General features: G+C 40.5%; 1 protein-coding gene across 1 annotated transcript; it reads right to left on the bottom strand.

Annotated features, from left to right (window-relative positions):
- Positions 1–166: 166 nt before the first annotated feature.
- On the bottom strand, positions 167–16,225 carry LOC100707167 (calretinin). The gene is made up of 11 exons (XM_003442256.5): positions 16,004–16,225; positions 9,697–9,773; positions 7,698–7,787; positions 7,414–7,494; positions 6,318–6,374; positions 5,461–5,538; positions 5,240–5,295; positions 5,109–5,148; positions 3,064–3,117; positions 912–983; positions 167–760 (listed from the first exon to the last, which is right to left on the bottom strand). The coding sequence occupies exons 1-11, from the start codon at positions 16,095–16,097 to the stop codon at positions 644–646; spliced, it is 816 nt and encodes a 271-aa protein (XP_003442304.1). The 5' UTR covers positions 16,098–16,225; the 3' UTR covers positions 167–643.
- Between the last annotated feature and the right edge of the window lie 657 nt (positions 16,226–16,882).

Here is a 16,882-nt window from a genome sequence, read left to right as displayed (position 1 = left end):
TGTACTCGCCACGAGACACTAGGAGTGAGAACAGACTACATAAACGTCTTACTGCGGCAGCTGTGGCACAGTGGAAACGATCCCCCTGATAGCTGAAGTGTAACAAAACAGTATTTATGTGCTGGTGGGACTTCTTTTGATGTGAGTGAATAACTGGGACAAGAGCTGTCATGTTATATTTATTCATTCTTTCGGTAATATCTTTAGTAAAACAGTACAAGCCTCATCAAATAAAACAAGCTCAGAATAATAAATGGTGAATGAGTTTGAAACAAATAAACAAATGCAACAGAAGCATTCAACTGAAATTCAACAGGAGAGGAACATATGTAGACAGAAATTAATTTAAAAATAGAAACATATCAAAAACGGGACATCAAATGAATAAATATTCAATATATTCCTTTAGTCATTGCTATGGCTGTCTCACTATTGAACTGCATGTTTAAAGAAGAAGAAGAAGAAACTCTGATCGGTACAAAGACTAAACAGCAGGGCTGCAGTACACTGTGCTTTCAGGAGCGTTTTTGTCTTCACTCTAAGTGGTGTAGTGAGGCTGGGGGTCATACATGCAGCAGGTTACATCAGGAGGTAGGAAGGAGGAGGGAGTGGGGGGAGGACGGCAGAGTCCCAGGCAGAGGAATCACAGCATGGAGTCCCGGCAGAGGACGATCTCCATCTCAGTGCGGTACAGTTTTCCTCCATCTGATAGAGCCATGATGCTCTTCTTGTAATCCCCCAGTCCGGTTGAGTCCACGTCCTGCCATAAATGACACGGGCACACCGAGTCAGCGGGCACAAAGTGGCTTTTAAGCATACTGTACACTACAGAGCAATCTCATCTCTGCTCTATATTTAGCAAGTAGACAAGTAACCTGAACTGATTAATCAATAGGCTGACTATTCATTACCATTTTGTTCTTGTCACAGAGGTCCTTCAGCAGAGCATCGAGCTCCTGCTCATCAATATATCCATTACCATCCTGGTGGATGAGACAAGAGAGGAGGTCTGAATTACACAGACAAGGAAAAGTTCTCCTAAAAGCAGGGCTCAAAGCAGGTGAGGGAACCCTAAGATCAGGTGTTGTGGCGCAGCATAGGGGAAAAAAACTGCTTAGAAATAAGTCATATAATAACTTGTTTTGTGAGTTTCTTTGTGTGCATGCTGTGAATAATCCCAGTGAATTAAAGAAGATATATGCAGATGTTTCATGAGCTATTTGGCTGATTTTCCACTATTTGACGCTGTAAAGCAAAAATTAGAATTCAGTGAGTGAATCTAATCAGCATCATGACCTTAAATATAAACTGATGTCTGCCGCTCTTGATGTACATCCAAACATTGACAGCCTGCTGTAATCTTCCCCAAAATACTGCACAAAATGTAGCAAACTGCCTGATAATCTCATGAAACCTTTAAACAGCACAGAAAATAGTACACTTCAATTACTTTTGTGAGATTTTTCACAAAAACATAATTAGGACATCCAATGTATTAAATTTCTCTTGTGTTTGAAAATGTTCTCTCATCTTCCTCTCCCGTCCTTCGTTGCTCTTCCTTCAGTATCGCACATTTACAACAACTGAACACTTAGCTAGCGGACAAATCCTGTGACAAACTGCACAAGAAACGTTTTGTGTGTACAAATTTGTACATATTTGTCATATTTGTTCAGTTTAAAATTGACCTTAAAATAGTTACTCTGATTATACTGCGACCAAAACTGTATTTGCAGCTGCAGCATTAACGGTTCACCAAGATTAAAAGAAAAATTGTCTTTCTTGAAAGTGTGGGATGCCATGATTTTCTTATCAACGAGCTACTTCTGCCATGCCCTCAGTCAACACATCAAGAGTGAAAAATCAATTCAATTTTTTTCATTCATTTCATTCATGAACAGTTACTATCATGGTCCAGGCTAAAGGGTTTTGTTTTCCTTCTTCTTTCATCGGTTGTGCAATCTTTAGTTTCTTTTTCTGTGCAGGTGGTGAAGTAAGCTGACGTTTTCCTCAGTCTGCCTTCGGGCATGGCCTCCACTGGCAGCCATCTACACCTGTGTTCAATCCGCACATTATCCTGAATACTTAGTGGCTAGAAGGACAGCAGAACTCCGTCAGATTGTTTGTCTCCCTCATTTGTACGAGGCACTTTGACTCCACGTCTTCCTCTTTTTCTTGGGTCCTGGCTCTGCTCTGCTTACCTGTTATCCAGACTTACTGGTATTGCCAAGGAGTTCTGCAACGTCTCCATCCATTTACACCTGCCAGTCCACCCTTCATCAACACTCACAGCGTTTTTTTGAGACTAAGACTGAGACACTAAGACCTCACCTCTTTGTTAATTATGACATATGCTTTTTGCATTACACTATTAATTCGTTTTTTAAGTAATTCATTCTGTACTAAAGCAGAACAAAAGAATGAAATTCCCATGATGATAGCAGAACTAAAACTATCCACTTTCTACCACTGATCTGGGCCCAGGTCACAGGAGCAGCAGCCTAAGCAGGGATGCCCAGACCCTCTTATCACTGGTCACAGCCTCCAGCTCTTCCAGGGCAACACAGATATGCTCCTGAGCCAGCCGAGAGGCATAATCTCCCGAGCATGTCCCATGTCTGACCTAGTGTGTTTGTTTAGAAAGTATTTCCGAGATACTTTGTATGATAATCAAATCAAAATGATTTTATTAATCCCTGCAGTGACATGTGGATCAGTGAGTAGTGTTTCTATCCTCAAATCCATGACATTATATAGACTGCCAAGACATTTCCCCCTGATGATGATCCAGAATTATTTGATCCTCAGTTTTCCACCCGTCGCCACGAGGGTGACATTTATAGTAGAGAGTGAAACAAAATCATCAAGCACTTGACAATGTGAGATATTCAGAGTCATTTGTAAGGGTGTTAGCATTCTGATCTGAGCAACTAGCTCCAGTACAGCTTTACAAAGCTGCTAGCACAGCTGCACACATCTGTTTAGGTACCACACACCATGCATAATACACAGGAAGGGAATATAAACTATGACAGAACAAGCTGAGGAACATGCTGTTTTCACCTGATCGTAGAAAGTGAAGATGGAGTCAAACTCCTTAACCGTGAGTCTGATACCCTGTGTGTAAGAGAAAAACAGAGAGGAGTGAAATTTGTTAGAAACTGATGGGTATTTCTAGAGAGCGGTAAAAGCCCCACCAGATCCAGAACTGATATTAATCCATGCAGATTATGATAACTGGGACTAGAGTTCAGTTAATCCTCAGCAGACAGACTAATCCTCTGTCCGAAAGGAATTGCGGATCTGCCCTCACAAGTCAGCTGTACATATCATGACATGGTACACATGGGATGTATATGTGGAATGGAAGGTGAAACCTATACACACAGAGGCCATGTTTTCTTTTTTTAATAACAATCTTCTTCAGTGCTATTTAGAAGTATTCGGTCTCTTACTGATTTTTTCTTTTTTGCATATTTGTCACACTTACATGTTCCAGATCATCAAAAAATAAACATTAGACAAAAATAACCTGAGTAAAAACTAAAGGGAAAAATCTATCCAATCATACCTGTCGCTGTGTGAGAAAGTATTCCCCCGCTTGTTAAATGATGAGTTAACTGTGATTAACCAAATTTTTTTTGGAAAGCTGGGTTCAATTTCACTAACCACACCTGAGCCAGACCCGTTGAATCAATAAGTGACTTAAATAGAACCAGAAGCAAGCTAAAAGAGCCCAAAAAGAGTTGAGAAACAAAGCCTGGAGAGGGTTATAAAGACATTTTTAAGGCTTTAAGACTCCACTGAACCACAATGAGGGCCATTACCAACAAATGGAGAAAACCTGGAACAGTGGTGAATGTTCCCAGGAGTTAAAGGTTCACAAAGACACCTGCTGATAAGTGCTACGTAACAGACTTCTTCAGCTTTTCAAGCAGGTCAGAGTCTCGGCTTTAACTGGGTCACTGTAACACGTTGATTTTTTCCTTGTTCAGCCCTTCTGTTGTAGATTTGCTGCTGTGTTTGGGATCATTGTCCTCTTGCATAACTCACTATGGGCCAAGCTTTAGCTGTCAGACAGATGGCTTCACATCTAACTCTAGATCACTTTGGCATATAGATGCGTTCATAGTCTACTCAATGACTGCAAGGTGCCCAGGTCCTGTGGTAGCAAAACAAACCAAAATCATCAATCCTCAACCACCACTGCGCTGACAGGTGGTATGAGGCGTTTGTGCTGATATGCAAGTGTCCAAAAGACATTGTTGTTGAAGTCTGGTGGGTCGTTCAGTTGTAACGTTGAAGACATAAAATGTGCTGCCATTTTTTTGTTTCTTTTTTTAGAGAGAAGCAGCTTATTTCTGGAAACCCTGCCAAATAGGGCACACTTGTTGCTTTTTCTGTCACAAACTTTAACACTTAGCGTGCTAACTGAAGTCTGTAGAGTCTGGGATGTAGGTCTTGGGTTTTTATGTGAGTTTGTGGAATTGTATTAACACACATCGGAGTGCTACAGATGTGCTACAGACCAGTGAACTGCCAAAACCTCTGTGGGGTTTTTTATAGCGTTGCTAACACTTGCTGATGATCAATTAATCAACCAGATTTGATTAGCAGCACCTAGCTGCTATAAGCCTCTTCCTGTGAAACCTTTCTTTCTTACATGACTGTACCTGACCAACGTTGTTGTCCTGCCAGGCAGGTCTTATCTACCTAGCTGGACTGCCTCAGTGGTTTACAAAATCCCAGCTCAATCAAGCATTCACAGGGAAAGATGTTGATCCCAGAAATCCCATGTCAATACTCCAAGAAACATGGAGTCCATCTGGCTGCAGGAGGGGAACTTAGACACTTTAACACAGGTGATTTTAATGTTGTCGCTGATCAGTGTATCTATAGCAGGCTAACAGGTAAGCTAACTTTATTTCAGCCTGAAACTGCATACTACAGGACCAAATTAAAAAAAACACAACTTAGAAATATTTGACTTTAGCTATCATATATAATTCTGTTCTGAATCTCTGGAGAGTTCTTCAGTTTCTGACTTTTTCACATCACTGACGGGATCTGAAGGAACAGGCTTTTGTTGCATATAAGCATAATCTTACCTGGAACTTCATCAGGAAATTTTCCTGGACCGGCAAGAGCCTGCGGTGAAACACAGACATGTGAACGGTGTCCTTAAAGGAAAGTTTTTAAAATGTTCCTAACATACAAATAAAACAAAGACGACACTCACCTGGCCATCTCAGAGAGGCCCAGCTTCCCATCGCCATTAAGATCAAACATACTTAGCTATATAGAAAGAAAATTAACAGGGAATTTATTGAAGTAATGTATCACATATTAACTACTCAAGGGAGCTTAAATGCAGCAGTTAAGTGTTTAGCCCACAGCAATACAGGGTTATTCTGTGCTAATGGGCTGCAACGTTTGCAATCTTTGCCTCGTGGCACTCACAATCGTCTGCGTGTACTCATTAAGCTTCTTGTCTTCATAGTTTCTGTTCGCCTTCTTCAGCAGGTCTGACAGGAAACCCTGAAGTGAGAACAAAATAACCACCTCAGCCAAGCTGAGTATTTGTTTTCAAGTTGAGGTTTTGTTTTGTCACATGACAGAATTTTTAATGGAGCGTGTCATGTCCATGCGCAGGTTCAGAGTAGTTCAATCAGTAGCACCGACTCTTCCAACAGCGTAACACACAGAAATGAATCATCTCAACCAAGGACAGATTAGTTTAGTGTATTCGCTGCACAGCCATTCACACTCCACATATTTCTACTTACTGCTGCCTTTTGGTTGTGAAAGGAAAATGACATGCATAAATATTTTCTAAATATGTCTTAAATGCTGGCGTGTCTATGTAAATTGCCCCTATGTGTGATAATAATTAGTTATTATCACACGTAGGGGCAATACTGCAGCCATAGTGATCAATTTGAATTTACTGCACAGATCATTGCCCCATGCAGCAATCTGCTGTATAGTAGCACACATACTGAAGTCATCTTTTACTGTTTCATTTATAATTAGAAGTGTTGTGTAGGCCTGAATCATGAGGAAAAGAGCAAAAGTTTGAATTAATGCTTTTATGTGGATGCAGCAAAGTGTGTCTGCATGCAGAGATGGAGCCACTCAATCTGTTTAGGATTACATACATGGATAGTCCATTAAAAAGACACACACTGGGTCACATTTGCCTACAGTCTGAAGAAAATGGTTTGCAGAGAAGATTTCTAAAATGCATAAACAAAACAAACTAAACTGTCCATCTGCATAATGATACTACATTTATTTTTGCTTTATTTGTGTTTTACCTTCAGCTCATTCGATTCAATGTATCCACTGCGGTCAGTGTCATACTTCCGCCAGGCCTGCCGAACAAGAGTAATGTTTTCAGAAAACACCGTATCATCTTTAACCACTTTGACAGTAAAATAATACAACTTAATCCTTACACACTCATAAAAACTAAAGTAAAAACAAACACTGTGTAAATGTTGACTCTGTCAAAGACCTCATCAAAGATGGATACCTAAAAGTCCTCCAGCACTCCCTGCGTTTCCCCTGCAGAAAGCTGTGCTCCATTCATAATGTATGGCTATCTGAGAATAGCTTTAACACACAGAACAGCCTGAACATCGCACCACTAAAAACCTTCTAAAGTAGCGCACGCCAAATGTGTGTTTGTACAGTTTTTTTTTACAATTTCAGCTCACCAGACGTTTTCTCTCAAACAGGAAATCTCTGCTTTATTATGCACAAGTTATTAAAATATCTTTGGAAAAACTCCTTCAATGTAATTAATCCATTATAGGTGATATACAGATGCTTCTCAGGCTCAGAGTCATCAGATAACTATTTACTCTATTTACTATTTGCTTCTAATTTTCGGTTATTTCAACTGTTCATCAAAATGACCAAAGAGAATTTATGCACATCAGTGATGTCATTCTGCTGCCAGGCGTATTTGACCTAGATCTCAAACACAGCAGTTTGCAGGACAATATCGAATATTTTATGAGTATCCAGGCTTCAGATTAACAGTTCACACCTTTAGTGGATTGTCTCTGTATGAAACAGGTGTCCTAACTTGGCAGGAAAATTAAAGGAAATGTGAGACAGCTGAACGGGCGTCCCACAGGACGGGCTGTAATGGCATACTGACTTGAGGCGATTGTGAGGAAATTTCACAGCTCACTAAGATTTATTAGTCACTGAGCAACTTTCCCTCCAAAATATGGGACTTCAAAAGAAGCACAGAAGGAAGAAGGCTAATTCTTTACATTCAACTGAATGGCTTTGGAGAAGAATGTGAGCTTGGCTGACCAAATGTGTAGAGTTATGTAAGAGTGCTCGCTGCATATCAACAGTTAAAGCCCGGGACACAGATGTGTATATATGCCAACTTACTGCCATGAATTCAGAACTGGATCCAACAAACTCTCTGAAACAGATCAGGAAGTTTTCTTCTGTGGGCAGAATCTGTGCCAACTGCAGAGTGATACATGAAGAAATGGGAAGATTATTAACCAGCGTCACATATTTTATGTTATTAGTTTGTAGTTACAGAGTGTGAAGCATTTGAAATGTAGACTTCATATAAAAAATTGCCATTCACAGTGAAGACAAACAGGGAACAGAAGAGGATGAATGAGGCTGGATAAAATGTGTCTAAGAAAGTAAATTGTTCTCACCTCTGACATCTCAATTCTTCCATCAGAATTCTTGTCAAAGCTGGCCATGAACTCTTTCATCTTTTCTTTGAATGTGGCGTGTGAGGGATCCTGCAAACACATCGAATTACACTTATCAAAATATATGAAATATATGAAAGTTTACTCTTATAGAGTAAGGCTTAGTAACGGACAGAACTCTTGCAAACAGAACAAAAGAAAACACCACAATCTGAAAATAGACAGCTTTCTTCCTCCAGCTCTTTATTCTAAGCCCCGCACATCTGACGAGCAAGTTTTTCATGGGCTAAAAATAAATACATGATTTTTGGGCTTTCAGTGGAATACATTTAGGTTTACAAGCTCTGCCTTTGCAGAGGGGTAGAAGAAGCATAAAAAGTGGCTTTTCGCGGCCATATGACTCTTGATCTGCATAAAATGATCCCTATGAGTGCCACCCACTCCAGTCCAAGACATTATCAGATGATGATGATGATAATGATGATGAAAATTGTGGTAAAAAATATAATGCAACATTTTTACAAATAAGCCATTAAATAAATGCTGCAGAGAATCATTTATCTTGGGATTTAGCACACAAAGTGGTCAGGGAAAGATTTTAATTCAATTATAATTGAATGCACTTTTAATGCTGGTGTTTATTTCTGAGGTGGCAGCAGCACATTAGAGCTCTGAAACCTTAAACTGGATACATTTAAACTTTAAAATGTTACCGTACCACAGTCTTCTACTAAAGGAGATGTGAGAATCGCTTTAGTTTGTTTAGTTTTCAGTATCAATGTGAAATTAATTTTCGTGACTGAACAGCTATTCTTGTTGTGTATTTTGTGTTCGAATAGCTCAAATTCTAACAGAGTAAAATACACTTCGTAGCAGATTAGAATCAAGCATGACAACATTTAGACATTTTCTGTATCACCAAATTAATACATGCACATTCTCGTGATAAAGTGACGCAGATTTTGCACATATAGAGGCTTTGAAATCTGCTGTGTGCCCCACCTGGGCATTCTGTGTGCAAGCCCACTGTTGGGTGTCTACAGAATTGGGAGCCAAAAAGGGTAAAATTGCTGCTGGTTCTGTGTGGACACACCTACTTGGGGCCCATGTGGAATAAACCTCTGTGTGCCCTGCCTACACAGCCCCACAGTTCACCAACACGTGCCCACCATGGCCCTACATGTGCATGTTTGCTTTTACATAAAAGCTACCTACTGTAATCACTCAGTCATTTTATAAAACACTATTCAAAACCTAAAACGTATTCTCGCTTGCTTTCAGTTCCCGTTGAGCTCCTTCTCTGTATTATTGTAGTGTCTTTAGCTTGCAATATAAAGCACCTTGTAATATTTTTTTATCGTGCAATTTACTTCTAATATTTTTTTATTTGAGGATTTTTCTTTTTTTTTAACCAAGATTTATATTTTACAATCAAGGTTTATGGTATATGGTATGGTATTTTATTGTATATTTTTATTTTAAAGTTCATATTTATTTTTAATTTAGTGATTGTTATATATAATACATATTTTGTCTAGCCTGTGCAGCACTTTGGTCAACTGATATGATACAGGGATAAATTTTGGCTTCACTTCACTTGAAGCTGAGCGATAGACAAATTGTCCAATTATATTAACTGATTAGGGCAACACGGTTGTGCAGTGGTCAGCGCTGTTGCCTCACAACAAGAAGCTTCTGGTTTCCTGGGTTCAGATTCAGGCTCTTTCTATGTGAAGTTTGCCTCCATTTCTCTCCAGGCACTCTGGCTTATTCCAAAGACATCCACCTTAGGTTAATTGGTGATTCTATATTGACTGTAGGTGTGTATAGGAGCGTAAATGGTTGTCTGTCTCTCAGTGATAGACTGGCGACCTTTCCAAGGTGTACTTTGCCTCTTCCCTATGACAGCTGGGACAGATCTTTCAACACCCCCACAACCCTGAATTGGACAAGTGGAAGAAAATAAACTGATGGATGTACAAAGAGTAAACACACTCACCATCCCTGCTCCTCGTCTCGCATTCTCCAGCTCGCTGAAGAAGTTTTCTAACTCCTTCCCTTCGATGTAACCATTTCCTGCGGCGCACCAGAGGAACAAAATTAGTTTGGCACAAATGATGTTATGAGGCTTTTAAGTCGCCTCAAGTTTTGTTGACTGTTCAAAAGTTTAATTAAAGACTCAGATGTGGATGAGTGATTAAAGGTCACCAGGGGTTCTTTAAATTTGGCAACAGCCGCCAAACATTGAGCTCTAGTTCAGTAAGCAGTTTACAGGAGTGTATATGGAGCCTGTACATGCCCACAGCTTCACCAAAATCAGTCTTTAACTATATTTGGTTGGTTCATCCATCAAAGCAGCACAAAAATCTAAATAAAACTATGATAAAATGATATGAGTGAATCCTGGAGGACGGCCGCACTGGGAAATAAAATGACCAGCTGCTATATCATCTCTACAGAAGTAAAACTCACTCTGATGAACTGGAAAAGTATGTTACACAAAAACAAGGTCATGCTAAGCTAACATTTAGCTGTGTGGCGATTTAGTGTCATGCTGGAAAAAAAACAGTCAGGCGTTGCCAGAGTGTAAGCAGCATAATGAGCGCTTCTTTTTCTTGCCTAAGAGGGTGAAAGTGTTCGGTCAGATTGATGCTTATTGGGGCATTCTGTCCCTCTGTCTGGGTTTGTGCTTCTTATGACGATCACATGACCCGAGATAATTTAACACAATAATTTACTTCAATGGTTTGCCTGCAAGTCCCACTAACAGGGTAACATAAATTACACTCCCCACTCTCTTTTTAATCATAAGAATGAGTCCCATCTGTGTGCTATACCAAGGGGGGAGGGGTTGCTTTTTATGTTGCAAAAATAGACATCGATGTAAAGGTTATTTCAAATAAAACACGTGTGCAGAGTAAAATGCAGAGATGCACTATCTTCATCTCTTAATCTCCTATCCTCTCATCTCCTTTCCTTTTTGATCGTTTTCGCCCTCCCTTCGTCTTTTCCTCCTTTAGCATTATTTGGACACTTTATTTGATAGGTGCTCCATGTCACCATCTGGGCTACGGGTGAGCCGATGTTTCAACATAAACATGTCAGTTTTTCAGGGAAAGATTACAAAGCTTAGGGTGGAAAAAAAAAAAAGATACAACATGCAAAAACTACACAGCCTCAGTTCAGCAGATAGTGATGTTCAGTTGAGATTCCCTTTATTTTTTATTATTTCTAAGAGGCTGGGATTTAAATGGTAAAATGGCTGGACGACCATAATCTCTATCAAAGTGCAAATTAATGATAGAGAGCTTTTAAATTGCAGAATTTAAGCTATAAAAATCATCTGGTCATCAAGATGTCAGGAGCCAGGGTCAACAGTCTGACCATTAATTTTTGCATCACACTATTACTTGTATAAATAAATAATTGAATGAGTGAACGAACGAGCAGAGATAAAATTTACAGAAATTGAACGTGTCCAAAAAACAAAAAATTTCTTTGATATTAAAATAAAATTTATTAAAATAAGGAGGAATCCTTTTTTTAAAAAAAAATTATTAAATGATATGGTACAGAGTTGTCTCATAGTGAAAAGGGTGGATTTGAGCCTTTGTATGTGGATGTTGTGCGTTCTCTGTCCCTGAGTGGGTGCTTGTTTCCTCCCACTATCTTTCAGAACTGATAATTTAAATTAATCGTGGCAGTTTTTCTCTCTGTGCTGGCCTTGTGGTGGAGTAGTGCTCAGCCAGGGTGTCCACTGCCTTTAACCTTTTGCCAGATGGGATAGCCTCCCAGCAAAGAAAGTGAATGGGTGGATGCTAAGGAGGTTGGAAAAGAGCATATAATCTGCGGTGACATTTCTATCATATGTCCGCACCCCGCGCCTACACAAGCAACCCCTCTCAGCTCATCGACGCCCGCTGCCAGAGTTTATGTTGCAGTCCGAATCTCAGCTGTCACATGGAGCGCACCACTGCACACTGAGCAGATGCAGTTCTTTCTCTCCCCAAACAAAAACACAGCTCAACTGCTGATCGCTCAGTGACACCTCGGAAACAATTCAGCTGATGAATGCACGATGACTAAAAATGACAAAAGAGGGTCATGTGGGAAACAGATTTCTCAGAGAGGGTGCCTGAATGTTTCACCCTACGTGTGAAGACAAACCCACATGAGGTACTACATGCTGCAGTATCAGCTGTATGAGTTGTTTTTGTTTGTATGACTAAGAGGAAAATTTGATTCATTCTTTGTGTTTAATTCACTGCAAAGCAAAGTCTTCTGTCGGATACACTCTATATAAAAGATGGATGAAGTCACCGGGTCTGAAAAGTGAAACCCGGCTGTTGTTCTTTTAATGACCAACAGGGGGCAGCTCCTCTGGTTTAAGAAATTAGTTCAATTTAATAAAAATCTATAAGAAAAAATTCATACTTGACAGTGATTTATGAACTTTTCCCCGTGAGTTTGTGGTACCAATCATGAGTTTAAATACAAAGCAATGTTCATTTTGCATTAACATGGTCCCAGCAGGATATACTTTAGGATGTGACTACCTCATGACTGAGCATCCAGTTCAATGTCCTCAGTTTATCACTTTTCACTTATGAAATATGCTTTCAGAAAATCTTACTGGTTAACCTGAGGTCTCCAAACAGGAATCTACAAACCGGTGGGTAGTGTCACAGTGGCTGCATCCGGTAAATGGTAAATACAATCCCAGCTGCACTACAGAAAGGAATTTGTTGATGCCCTTTTAGTCAACAAACGCGCACTGCCTACATATCACCCAAAATAGACTGTTGAAGTTGCGATTAACTCATTTCTCTCACTTTTGCAATTTAGTCCATCTTGGAGTGGGGAATTAATCTCCTCACCCTTACTGAGCTGCTCCTAACCCTCTCCTTCTACAGGCACAGTTAAGCCACAAAAATAACTTATATTAGGAACAAATTGGAGTTAAAATGAACTAAAGTGTTGAAAGGGAGCAGGATTTACAGTGAGGCTTATTGTGAAAGCTCTGTGGGCCACTGCAGTACTGTCATGCTGTACTGTTTGATGAAAACAAACTGCAAATTTTTTGGACAAATAAAGGTCATGACTTTTTCTCAATGGCTTCAGAGGGTAATCCTTCAACTGAAGTTGCAAAATGAAAATATGTATAGCTGCATCATGAAACAAAGTGGGGCGATGAAAGCACTCTTCTGCAGTTCAGCTGCCCCACAGTTAAACAAATATCTTTTTGTCTATCAGATGTAATAGCACTAATTGCAATTATGCAGCAACTAAACTTACACTAAACTTAGGAATTTTATTTACCTTTATTCCTTGAAACTGATATAACAGCTTTTGTAGTTTTGATCCATTTACAGACTAAAATAAGATTTGTTTTCTTGTCAAATCTTAGAAATTAAAAGAAAAAAAACTGAAAATTTAGATAACTTTACTTCATTCCACCTTGAGCACTTAATGATACTTTAAAGGTATTTTATAATTAAGTCTACCTTAAAATTAATTAGACTGACATATGTGTTCTCCGTGATGCAAGTCATGCTATATTCATATTCATTTTAGTGCAAACTGTCCAGTTTTGGAGAAGCTTGCTGTAGAAATGTCTGCCTTCTCCTGCCTTGTAATTTTCAAAGTTTGAAAATGCATTTCAAAATCTGGTCTTTTTCTTGAAATCATGACCCAGATACTCAAAAAAATCCATCATACTTGCACTGAGAATTTTCTTTCTACTATCCACATCCCCAAAACAAAACAAAGGAAGTGTGTAGCTGCAGTTCTCTGAAGATCAGGACTGTTCCTGTAGAAACATCTGTCACAGAAATACCTTCAAGTAATGGGTTTCTGTAGGGCTTTATCATTGTAGCCCACTTTACAATGTTGCTTCATTTCATTGACGGTTGTGAGCAATTACAGTTCTTCTAAGGTACCTCCTGGGGACTTCAGTCAGGTTGAAGTCTTGACTTTGACTGGACCATCGCAGCACGTTGATTCTTTTCTTTTTCAGCCATTGTCTTGCAGATTTGTTGCTGTGCTTGGGATCATTGTTCTGTTGACCCAATTTTGGCCAAGCTTTAGCTGCTGGACAGATGGCCTCACATTTGACTCTAGAATACTTTGGTATACAGAGCAGTTCATGGTTAACTCAATGACTTTAAGGTGCTCAGATCCAGTGGTTGCAAAAACAAGCCCAAATCACCACCCCTCCACCATGATGCTTAACGGCTGATGTAGGAGCCATTTTTAATGTTGGTACCTTATGTATGCCGCTAGGGGTCACCTTTTGTGTTTTACGTCATGGCGTGTCTATTGGAATGCATTTAAGGTAGACCCCATAATTAGCAGCAGGTGTGTTGCTGTTCAGAAGGAGCAAACAGTTTGTGACCGCTGTGCTGTCATGATATGGTGTTCAATAAAGAGAACTGTTGCCATCAAATGCAACAGATAGACATGGAATAAAGCTTCAAAATGAACAAGATAAGTATGGCTGGAGTTATTGGACTGTAACAAGTTTAACAAGTTCATTCATACCAGTGGCATCACATCACCCCCGCCAACAAACACCTCAGTGGCTTCAAGCGTAGGCTTAGCCTCTACAGCTGGTCTGAGGTTGGCATTATGGCCAAACATTTCCGCTTCAATTGACATTGTTCCAGAAGTTGTGTGGGTTGTTCAGATGCAACTTTGCAAACCTAAGCTGTGCTGCAACGTTCTTTTTAGAGAGAAGAGAGTTTGTCCTGACAACCCTTTCAAACAAGTCATACTTGTTTGGCTTTTTTCTAATTGTCCTAGAATGAAGTTTAACTTTTAACATGATAACTGGGGCTGCCAAAGTCTGGGCTTTTTGCAGTTTCTCAGACCATTGGATATCTAGCCTTGGGGTCAATTGACTGGGATGTCTACTCCTGTGAACATTGTGGTATTGTGTTAACACACCTGAATGTTTCAGACCAGCAAACTACAGACGTCCTCATACAAGCATTTAATCAAGGTCACCTGATCAGGAGCACCTAGCTGCTGCTTACCCTCTGTATTCCTATGAAAGCAGGTGGAGTGTAACTAGTTTTTTACATGACTGTAGCTAACATTGCAGCTCACACATGAGCCCCTCATGGGAAGCATGGGAAGATGGTCACTTTCTCCTAGAGAGTGATTGGGTTGCTGCGTGAAGCTTCGTAGAAAATAGGCCTGAAACTTCTCTCAACAGTTCAAGGTAGGATTTTAGTTGCTTGTTTGTTTGTTTTGGTGTTTTAAATGCCACACAGAAAGTTCAACTTGTTCTCCAACGCGACAACTCACACTAAAACAATATACATGGATAAATACAGACCAGAGTAAAAATACCTATATCTTATTAAATGAAATTAACGTTTACCCAATTAACACTTGCATCAATGCAGGCTCTTATATAAGTGACTGTTTGCCAGTGAGCATGCATCCTGGCACATTTATATGGTTATCTTTTAACATCAACCCTAACCTTAACCTGTTTATATCCTTAACCCTAAAAGCAAGTGGGGGGCTGTGATAGACAGGATCAACCAACATGTCCTCAATCCAGTGGTCTAAAACTCAAACTGATCCTCATAACGATAGCTGTACAAGTACACACACACACACACACACACACACACACACACACACACACGATCCACTCTCCACTTTACTGTAAGCTCCACCCAACAAAATACAGATAGAGAAAAAAAACCACACTCCTTCACTCTTGCATCCTCTCATCTCTTACCTTTTCAAGCTCCCTCCATCCCCCACCCTGCTACCCCCTTTCCCCCTCCCTCCTCTGCATCCACATCGCTCCCTCCCCCATCTCCCCTTCATTCTCTCACTTTTCTATCTTTCAGCCCTTCGTCTCACTGTTTATGATCTGTTCTTTCCCTTCGCCCTCTTTTTCAGCATCCTCTTCGTAACACAACTTTACAATCCACTACAGACCCCCTAACACATTTTTATAGTAAATAAAGTTGCAACGTAAATAATCTACACTGATTTAAACTGCTTACTCATATCACAAATGTATCCTATATATAGTAACCTATTAGTTAAATTTTCTTACTGCAGTTCGTGACATTACTGCACTGATTTTGCAGATTTTTACTACATTTTACAGTCGCTGAATATTTTTTGAAAACGCACAAAAGGGTTTCAACTCTAGCTGGACACAAAATTCTCTTATATGCACTAATTTCAACCTCCACCTTCTACATAACTACTGTTTAACTAGTAATAAACACAAGTTAGTTCCACATTCATTAGACAGGCGGACACTTGAGCGCACTGACCGTCTACGTCAAAATGCTTCCAGATGTCGATGAACTGCGCTGCGGTCAGTTCAGCCAGGTGTAGTTGGGGCGGCTGCTGCGGTTGAGTTGCCATCTTTGCTGCTTCTCCCACCTTTAAGTCGTCCGCAGTAGTTGGAGGTAAACTTTTCCCGGTGTAGAGTTCCTCGGTTCTGTGGGATGCGCCTCCTCAGCCGGGGCTTTTAAACCACCCGCGATGCCCGCGCTTCTGCTGTGCGCCACACGGGGGCGTCTCGACCGCGAAGAGAGCAACAGCAGGAGACCAATTACAGGAGGTGTGTGTGCGTGTGTGTGTGTGTGTGTGTGTGTGTGTGTGTGAGGGTGGGGGGTGGGGGTGTCCTCTGGGCTTTGTATATGAGTCACCATTAACTGCCGTCCAGGCTGCTGGTTTGATAGAGGGATCATTATACATCATCCAATCCTGCTGCTCCCGCAAGGAGAAAATTACATCAAACAATTTATTCTAAAGCAGGGCGCCCTGCTGGCTCCAGTGGGTCTACTCACATCTATGTCATGCCTGTCTCTTCCAGTCCTGCATCTCCCTGAAATGTGAATGATCAGATAAAGTGTTAAATTAATGTCCAATCACAGGGGCCGCGACACCTGAGGAGGAGGAAGAACTCATAACAGTGAAAGGCTGAGGGCCATCCTTTCTCACAAATCCCCACTCCACTGCTTTTTCTTTTGAGATGAACCATCTGTCTTTCCTTCCATCACCTCCTCCCCTCTCAACCTTCCACACCCTTCATCATCATTCTTCCTCGCCTGTGCAGGTGAGAGGGGCACTCAGTCTCCCCAGCCAATCGAACCCGATTCAATCCAAGCAGCAGCAGCAGCAGCACAGAAGCAGTAGCTGTTCTT

Source organism: Oreochromis niloticus, linkage group LG1 (assembly GCF_001858045.2).
Source record: "Oreochromis niloticus isolate F11D_XX linkage group LG1, O_niloticus_UMD_NMBU, whole genome shotgun sequence".
Lineage (NCBI taxonomy): Eukaryota > Metazoa > Chordata > Actinopteri > Cichliformes > Cichlidae > Oreochromis > Oreochromis niloticus.
The sequence above is the reverse complement of the archived record's forward strand: the minus strand, read 5'-3'. Positions and strand labels throughout refer to the sequence as shown.